Source organism: Sciurus carolinensis, chromosome 2, assembly GCF_902686445.1.
Source record: "Sciurus carolinensis chromosome 2, mSciCar1.2, whole genome shotgun sequence".
NCBI lineage: Eukaryota > Metazoa > Chordata > Mammalia > Rodentia > Sciuridae > Sciurus > Sciurus carolinensis.
Window position 1 is genome coordinate 87,307,059 of NC_062214.1, and position 10,247 is coordinate 87,317,305.

At 39.1% G+C, this 10,247-nt stretch overlaps 1 protein-coding gene across 3 annotated transcripts in view; it reads right to left on the reverse strand.

The window, feature by feature from the left end:
* The window catches only part of Pias1 (protein inhibitor of activated STAT 1), a 132,095-nt gene extending 123,542 nt beyond the window's left edge, over positions 1–8,553 (reverse strand). For all 3 annotated transcript variants that reach the window (XM_047538532.1, XM_047538533.1, XM_047538531.1), the window contains exon 1: positions 8,486–8,553. In XM_047538532.1, the coding sequence (XP_047394488.1) occupies positions 8,486–8,509 (24 nt within the window). In that variant the 5' untranslated portion in view covers positions 8,510–8,553. The remainder of the gene's footprint in view (positions 1–8,485) is intronic.
* Between the last annotated feature and the right edge of the window lie 1,694 nt (positions 8,554–10,247).

The following is a 10,247-nucleotide window of genomic DNA, read 5'->3' on the forward strand; positions in this document are numbered from 1 at the left end:
ACTTCCAATCATATATATTGATAAATTCAATAATAAATCTGTATAACTGTATATATGAAATATTCTGCAATGTTAAAAAGAATAAAACCATTTTATTTTTGGAGTCATGGAAATATCTTCAACATATACTACTGAGTAAAAAAAGTAAACTGTAGGAGTAAACTGTATAGTATGATCCCATTTAAGTTTTTAGAAGACATTTATGTGCATATACACATAAGAGTTCCTTCAATGTGCCCAGTTTTGTTCTGATCTAGATATGTACGATAAATTACAAATATTACAAAAAATACACATTTAAATGCCCATGCAGAGAAAAAAATAGGCCAACACAAAAGGCCACATATTACATGATTTCATTTGTATGAAATATACAAAACAGGAAAATCTACAGAGACAAAAAACAGCTTACTTAGCAGGTGCCTATGGTTGGGGGTGAAGGAAGATGGTGAAACAGGAGAAACAGCTGAAAAATGTAAGGTTACTTTTTTTTTTTTTTTTTTAAAGCAAGTCTCTCCTCCCCCAGTCCTATCTTGTAGGATTTCACCTTCTCCTTATTTTTTTTAATTCTTTTAGATGTTGATAAACCTTAATTTTATTCATTATTTACATGTGATGCTGAGAATCGAACCCAGTGCCTCACATGCTAGGCAAGCGCTCTACCACTGAGCCATAACCCCAGCCCTGTAAGCTTACTTTTGAGATGAGAAAAAGTCTAGAATTGACTGCGATAACGGCTGTACAACTTTGTGAATATATCAAAACTCACTAAGTGTACACTTTTAAATGTGAACTATGTGGCAACAAGAATTATATCTCAATAAAGCTGTTATGCTTCCCCCATCCACCTAAAAAGGAATAGACAAAAACATACCAGTGTGGTTGCCTCTAAGGGGAATGAAGATGATAAAGTCTTTCAAATTTTATTCTATTTACTGCTATAACCATTACAATGAGAAATACATTCGTTTACTATCTACAAAACTTAAAGGAATATAAGAGGTAAATCCAAAATATTCTTCAAAAGTCCTTCATAAATTATCCTGAATTTAATGTTATTCAAGTAAACTAAGAAACAGCCTGAATAAAAAAAGTGAAGATATGACTCTAAGTATATTTCATGTAGACATGAGCATCAGCTCCATCCCCGACAAATATATCTTGAACAAAATCATTTGACAAATAGATATTAAACACCTACTGTGTCCAGAGGGCAGGAATGGAAAAGAATAGATTGGTGTTAAACCAAACAACAGAAAGAAGCAAACTAACAACTGTGGTTTTAAGTTAAGGACTTCAGCTACACAGCTGAGGACACAAACACAAAGTGGACTGGAATCAGACTATAGAAAATCTGAATACCAGACTGAGACTATCCTTTTTTTTATGGAAAGCCATTGAAAGTTTTTACAGACAGGAGTGACAGATGAAAGAAAGGCTTTGGTGAAATTAACATGGCAACCAAAGAGCAGAAACTGAAAGCAGAGAACAGCAGGAAAGGTAAGGAACTGATGAAGTTTTCAAAATAGGAACACTTGTAAACAGTCCTGTGAGATTACTGGTGTTTCAACTAGTTCATGTTCAAAAGGTTGGTCTATTTGTTTGCTTCATCTAAGGAAGAACAGAAAATGAAAAAAGATGGTTTCTTCATCTGATGAATTTTAGAAATTCATGATAAAGAATGAAGAAGGTTTGCCAGAAAATTCTGAGGGAAGTTTCTAGGCCATATCTTTTGTGACACCACTGAAACCAAGAGTAGAGGGAATCAAAACCAATGGAGTTCCTCAAAAAAAAAAAAAAAAAGTCTTTTTTGTACGGGGGATTGAACCCAAGGGCACTTACCCTCTGAATCACATCCCCAAGCCTTTTCATACATTATTTAGAGACAGGGTCTCAATTAAGTTGGTTAGGGCCTCACTAAATTGCTCATGGTGACTTTTAACTCTTGATCCTCCTGCCTCAACCTCCCCAGACTCTGGGATTATAGGCAATGCACCACCACATCCGGCGAGTTTCTTATTTTTTAACACTGAAGGGAAGTATACTTACAAATAATTAACTGTAAGAATAGCAAAAGGCACAATAGTGATTAGGACAAGATGCTCCTCAACTTACAGGGGAGTTATCTCCTGATAAATCTAACATAAGGTGAAAATATCTTTTTCTTTGTTGGGGGAAGGTAACCAGGGGCACTTGAAATCAGGGGCACTTAACCACTGAGCCACATCCACAGCCCTTTATTTATTTATTTAGTTTTATTTTGAGATAGGGTCTCGTTAAATTGAGGGGGAAATATCTTAAATCAAAACTACATTTATTACACCTAACTTACCAAATATCATAGCTTGGCAACAAAGTACACTCTAGGATAGTGGGATCACGTTCACCCTTACCACTGATAAGTGGCTGACTGAGAGCTGTGGTTCACTGCTCTCCACTGCATTACCACAGTACCACACCACATATTGCTACCCCAGAAAAGATCAAAACTCAAAATATGAAGTTTCCATTAACTGTGTATCACTTTCTCACCATCTGAAAGTCAAAAAATTGTATACTGGGTCGTTTTTACGTCTGAATTGATGCTAAAAGACAACTAAGTACTCTAAAAATTCTCTACTGAAGATTTTTTTTTAGTCCTAATGATACAATTGGTTAAATAAATGCAGATTTAACTAAATACCAAATTCTGAAAATTCAAATTTAGAGTATGGTCAATTTCACATCCTTAATTTCATCAACTGATCCTTCTACAATACACTACTTTTCAGATGTTGTACAAATAGCATTCTTACTTCACCTAGGCATTTATTGATTGACTTAACCCATAAAGGTTCCTTTTTTTAAATTTTTTTTTTTTAGTTGTAGATGGACATAATATATTTACTTATTTTTTTATGTGGTGCTGAGGATGAACCCAGTGCCTCACATGTGACAAACAAGCACTCTACCACCGAGCTACATCTCCAGCCCTGAAGATTCTTTCCTAAAATTAAAAAAGTTTTCACTGCCTATATAACCTTTCTATAACAGCTCCTCAAAACAATGTTACCTACCAATTTAATACCATGGCAACGCTGCTATGAGATTAAAAAAAAAAAAATGAGTAGAGCAAATTCTGATTGCTAATTTCTCTTCATTAATGTTCAGTAGTTTAAAAATGCCAGTTAAAAATTGATTAGCATCTAAACAAGGCACCAAAACTTGCCATATTTGATTATTATTATTTCCAAAACTCAGACATACTTGAAATAAAGTATACACATTATTTCATAATCTATTTCATACTTTATCAAATGTTCAGAATCTGAAGAAATGTTTGCTAACATTTGTAAAATCTCTCTGCCAACTTTTAATCTTATCTGATATACCATAGAAACAGAAACAATAAACCAGACGTGATGGCACACACCTGTAGTCCCAGAGATTAGGACAACTGAGGAAGCAGGATTCAAAGTTCCAGGCTAGCCTTAGCAACATAATTAAACCCTGACTCAAATAAAAATAAAAAGGACTGGGGATGTAACTCAGTGGTAAAGCGCGCCTGGTTCAACCCATAGTATCAAAAAAAGAAAAAAAGAAGAAGAAAGCAAGAAAGAAGAAACAATAAAGGAATAAAGGTAAAACAATGAAAGAACTAAGAATTACTAATTTACTTCACTTACAACACTTGAATCAGAAAACCATTTGCATTGCTCTCTGAAAGCCCACAAAGTCTGTCATATCAATATATTTAGTTAAAATAAAACATTTGCAAAGTTTATTCAAGGTCATTTGTCAAAACATTGTTCAAAATAGCAAAAAGGGTTTGGGGGTATAGCTCAGTGGTACAGCATGTACTTAGCATGTGAGATGCCCCTGAGTTCATTCCCTAACATTCCTCCCAAAATAGCAAAAATATATAAATAATCTGTCTCATGATAAGAACTAGTTGAGTACAATATAATGTAACCTTTCAAATGATCATACAGACCTATACTTATTAACCTGAAAAGGCAGCCATGAAAATAACAGATTACAAATTTAAAAAACTCTGATCTCTTGTGATGAATATATATACACTTACAGTCACATAAAGTGTAAATGAATAGATACCCAGATGTTAACCATAATATTTCTGAGTGCTGAAATTACAGGTGTTATTTTCCTGCTTACTTTTCAGTATTCTCTGAAATTTTCCCAAGCAAAACAGTATTTGCAAAAATTAACACATATGATTTCAACTAACAAACTCCAAACTTTTTGCAAGAAAGCTGCCAAAGTCTAAGGAACATCCAAAAATACTGTAGTATTCAGCAAAAGGGAAAGCATTAACAAGAATTATATGTGGAGGAGGTACTCTAGAGGACTCCAGGACAGTCTTGCCACCTTTAAAGCGGCCTACAAAAAAGATTTTTCAAACTACAAAATCTAGGTTCAAATCTCTGTCACTTTTATCTGTATGACCTTGCATTAGTCACTTACCCTTTTTAGGCTCACTTTATCTATAAAAAGGAGTTATTACTTGCCTTTCCTATCTGAAAAAACTGTTGGAAAGATTAGAGATAAGGTGACATTTTATGAACTGAAAAGTACCATTTAAGTAAGATATTATTCAAACATTAAAAAAAAAAAAAAAAACCTTAATGCCAGAGCCAAAAACTTCAGAAAGCACTACAATTTCATGAAGTAATGTAGCAGGTTTTGTTGTTGTTGTTTCTAAAGGCTACATCTTATCATAAACATTCAGTTTTTCTGAGACTTAGATATTTACTCCCAGTTCTCACTACAACCATGAGCCATTTTATTTTCTTATCCCTAGTTACCAGCAAGAAAGGGTACAAATTACACTGAACTCAAAAGCCTCAGCAAGAAGCCTGGAGCAGCATGTTGATGGAGTTCACCAAGAGAAACCCAAGGTTAATCAGCTACGGACTCCACAATAAGCACCACTACAATCAACAGGGATTACAAGACAGTCTTTGAAGAGAAAGACAATACAATCACCCAGGAGAAAACCACAGAGGAAAAGGCAGTATTTTGAACAATTACATGAAATACTTAAAAACTGAAGTGTTTTATAAACTGTTTTTTAAATACTGTTCACAAAATTAGTGACATAAAACAAAAACCATCTAAATATGGCTCTTGACAAAAGCAAGTTATGGAGATTAAAATAAAATCCACGAATAAATTTTCTGATCTACTTGCCGCTATTTGAAATAAAAGCAGACAAATTACACCACAAAGATCAAAACTAAGTGGATATTTCTTGAAAACAAAGAGGCAAATATGACAACAATCTACTGACATGCTTATAGATACTTTTAAAGTATGGATTTTCTTCCCATTGAATTTTATTATTTACTCCACTAAAATGATGATCAACTTCTTCCCTCCCACAGTTCCTCCTGTGTTAAAATGGCAATATAACTTGGTTTAAATTTCAATACAGAAAACAATTAAGAGAAAAGTACTTTTAAGAGGAGTTACAAGAAGCTGTCAGATTATTAACTACCAACATCACCTGGCCATCACACCCTCCCACTTTTAAATTCATTAAGATAATAAAATATTCACTCTTCATAGTCTCACAAATGTTTTTATAGTAATTCCTTAATGAAAAATTAAACTTTTCATAAACAAATGTGCAGAGTACTCATTTTGATATGTATGACTCACAATATAATTTTTATTGGCAGTATCTTGAAGTGCTGCAGCTTGCACTATACCTACAGGGGATACAGATCTGTTTTTTCCCATCTAGATCTTTGCAGATTCGTTATAGATTTAAAAGGATTCAAGAGGGCCACGTGGAAAATAATTATGAATACAATCCACAGCAAAATTAAACATGAACTGTGAACAAGGATAATGAAAAAGTTACTGTATTATCAAAAGTCTTTCAGTTTAAAGTACTGTATTTCCATTTAGAATTTCAAAAAAGTAAAACTAGGTTTTTCTTAATTCTTACTGATTTTTTTCTACCTTTTTAAGGTATATGTTATTTACCTACAAAAATCACAAACAAAAAAGCCCTGCAAAAATATTTCAAAAGGAGTATCTTCCAAACTTGACTGCACAAAAAATTATATATGCATATTCTTAATAACTATAGCTGGCTCCTGAGTTCACCTCCCCCACTCCCAAAAAAAGAACAGTAAATTTAACCACAATGAAGCATTAGCAAAATTTTTAACACAGCTATCACCAGTTAAGTAATTCATCACAGCTCCTCAATGTCTCAGGCACACATAATGACACGCAAACATGTCAAAATAGTTATAATTTGAAAAATACAACAGGAACATAAAAGTGGAAAACAACTCCTCTGGAAAAACTAAAGATGATTTTGAAGAGAGCAAAAAATAGGAGACCAATTTTAGAAAAATAACATTTGCCCAAGTGTTTAGTGTTCATCTGACATGGACACATTTTTGTAAAGAGAAACTTTACCTAACAAGACTCACACCAGGGATCTCATCTATCCTCAAAGGCACTTTCTTAAAATGAGAAAGAACAAAGAAGTAAATCTCCCAGCATGTGCTTTCCATACTAGTTTCTTCGGACAGCATCAAAAGTCACAATATAGCCCCCACAAGCTTTTCAGTTTTACTCTATGGTCCATGTATAATAGAACTGATAAGCTATTTCAAAAGGATTCCTAATAAAACAAATATTAGAAGCAAGGATCACAGCAACAAAGTGACTATATTTTGAGAAACTATAGAAAACGCTATCTTAAAGTTGTGTACTTTTTTATTTTCAGGGTAAATTATCTCCAAATATTCAAATTCCTGTGGCTTTCTCCTTTCAAGTCAAACTGAAAAGAAAGCATCCATTCTAGTTCTTCTGTCGTAAATGTGTAATTAGAAGTAAATTTTAAAAGAATGACAGTCAAAGTCAACACCGTAATATACAAATCTTGGAATGTTAATGCTCCGAAGTTGTTAGGGAAAATGATCTTTCAATGAGGCTTTTCCACAGAAAAAAATTTCTCCAGAAACGAACCTGGTGTTTGGTGTTTTTTTTAACAAGTTGTTTCATTATAACGGAGGAAAAAAATAAGTGACTTTTATTAATTATAAAAAGAATTTACAAATATCCCCAAGGATTTACAATCGTATGTCCCAATCTCCACTCTGACAGAGATGTCAATTCTCTGGGTTGTGATATAACCAGCTGCTTGGTTCACACACAGGAAGCCACAGAAAAGGGAATATCGCGTTCAGAGACTCGAAATAATACGCGTTAGTTAAGAACTGCTTGCTACTAAACCAAAATTATTCAAGCGGAGCCCCATTTGTCACAATCCAATCATAAGGGTTCCACCCCCTCCCCCAACTGCTTGTGTAGTGGTATATCTGCTTCGGTAAAGAAGCCATCATCAGGTAAAGACTGGGGTGGGAGAGAAAGCGGGGGAAAGGGGGCACCCTTTCATCTCATTTCGCGAGGCGTGAGTAATTGGTACAGTTGAGAGGAACGGAGGAACGTTCTATTTATTGGGGGTTGAAGTAGGATGAGGGGGAGAATTTCGTTCAAATCAACATGGCCAGCAAGATGTCCCTACAAACAAAAGGCAACGGGGGGATATAAACACGAACCATTCACCTCCATCAGCTATAGCATCGCCATCATGGTGTGTGCAGAGACCCCCAAAGGCTCCTCTCACCCTCCACGCCAGTCAAAGCAAGAGAAGGGAGAGAGGAGCTGCATCCCACCACCCACTACTCCTTCCAAATACACACTCTTCCAGGGGGGTTTCTCCCCGCTCCCCGGTGGTCCGGAATCAGAGAGAAAGAGTAACGTCCCGCCCAGGCAGACTCTCCCACTACCCCTCAGTCGAACCCCAACGCCGGCCCGAGGTTCACTAAACTTTACCGGAGCTTCTCCCCCACCTCCCTACCACGTCGCCCCAGGACCGTGCTTCCCACTAGCGGGGCAACCCTGCGCCTCCTGACAGGCGGGCAGCCCGGAGAGCCAAGTCCGGGGCGGGGGCGCCAGGGAATCCACGGAGGGGCGGGCGGCCGGAGCCAAGTTCCCGGGGGTTTGAGGAGAGCGCCTGACAGGAGCCCGGGACTGCAAAGGAGGAAGAGGAAGCGGCGGCGGGGAGCTTTCCAATTCCCCCCTACGAGAACACCCTGCCCCCAGCCCCAGCTCCCCATGGGGGGCGGGAGGCGGGCTGCAAGGTGAGGAGCCTGAACCGCTGAGACAGCCGCAGCCCCTACCTTCCGACCGGCTCTCTTCCCCCGCCACCCCCGCCAGAGGCGCCCACAACAATAACACGCCGGGGACGACCCGTCAGCGCCCCCGAGGCACTCGGGGCCCGCGGCCCGCCGTAGCCAGGCCCCCTCTGCTGGGGCCAGACGAGTCTCTCCTCCCTACAACTCCAGGCCCCGGGGGAGCTAGGCCCGAGCGGCCCCCCAGGGTCGGACCCATCCCCCCCAGCACCAGCGGCGCCGTCTCCGCGGCCGAATATTAGAAGTGAATTCGAGCTGCGCTTTACCTTTAGTTCCGCACTGTCCGCCATCTTGCGTCTGTCAGCGCAAGCGCAGTGAGCCTCGCCGGGGGCCGCCGCTAGACCCTCCCCTCCGGCCTGCCTGGCCCCGCCCCAGCCCGCCCCTCTGCCTCCCTGGCCCGCCCCCGGCCTCCGCCCCGCGCCAGGCGCTCGGAGCCCCGCCCCGGGCACGTACCGCAGCGAGACAGGCACGTACCATTTAAATAATGGCGCCAAGCGGCGAGGTTTGACAGTTACTCCCCTCTCGGCCTCCCCGCCCCCATTCTTACTCTGCAGGGCCTCCAGGGAAGGGACCTAGTTAGAGGGACGCTGACCTGAGCCCCGCCCCTCGGGGTCCGCGGAACCCTTCGGCAAAGCTTCGATGCCTACTGTCGTAGAAACAATGATGCCCCCTCCCCCAACCAGCAAGGCATTTTCAGCACCTGCTACCTGCGAGGTTACGCGTGGGCCAAACGTAACACTCAGTTACTTTTAAGGAGCACTTGAAGCATTTCTAGGCTTGTTGGCTCAGATCCTCCTCCTGATAACGCGGTGAGATAGGCAAGGAAGAGATTGTACTTCCATGGTAAATATTCCGAAATGAAAACTCAGAGGAAAAGTGACTTGCCCAAACAACTACTGCTTAACAAGGGTGGCCTAAGACAAAATTCCGAAGACGTCCATTCATTAACTTCTTTGTTTCAACGAGTATTTATTTAGCGACTATCTGCTGGTCCTCTGCATTGGGAAATTAGACAAGGTCCCTGCCCTCCTATCATTCTCTAATGGGGGAACAGACAAGTGAACTATAAAGATACAATACAAAGGGTGATGAATGGCAGAAAGGAGCAAAAGGTTCAGTAGGAGGAAGAAAAAAAGGTTTAAGAGGAGGTGTGCTTGATCCTGGAAGAGATTTCTCTACTATATTGCTATTCAAATAGACTTAATGAAAGATTATTCCATACCTTTTCCTTTCTACTAAAAGCTTCCTGTACCTCCTATCCAACCCCTACATTTTATTGGTCAACTTTGCCTCATATCTCATGGGAAAAAAAGAAAGATAAGAGACATGAATTCCCTTATCTTCTCATGGTCATAATTACTCTTATCTGCATAGTATCATTTGTATTACTATGGAGTGTCCCTGCATCAAGAAGACCAGGCCTTCCACCAGTGATCTGGATTCCTTTCACTCCCACATTCCTAAAGATTTTACTCCTACAATTACTTTGCCCTTCAGCATCATTAGTTTTTTCCCCCTTCTCAATTGGATTACTCTCATCAGTGTATAAACATACTGAAATTCCTAAAATAAACCTCCTTGACTCAAAATCGCCTCCAGCAACTTCTCCATTTCTCTCTTTTCAGTGTATGAATTCTCAAAAAGGTTTTTAATCTCTACAGTCCTTCTTCTCGCTTCACTTTCATCTTTCGGTCTACTCTGATCCAGCTTTGGCTCCCATCATCATGATCACTTACCAAGATTACTAATCATCTCCTTGTTTCCAAAGTCAATTATCAATTCTCTAGTCTTATCTAAACTGACCTCGGGGAACTGCTAAGAGTCGACATGCTTCCTTTCTCTTGAAACAGTTTTTCTCTTGAACTTTCCTCCATATCCCATTGTCCTGATATTCCTGTTCCCTCACTGGGCTCAATATCCTTTGCTGATTTTTTTCCTCTTTAGATAAATTCTTTTTTCTCTTTCTGTTTGTTGTTGTTGTTGTCATTGTTGTTTTTCAGTACTAGGGATTGAAACTAAAGTCTTGTA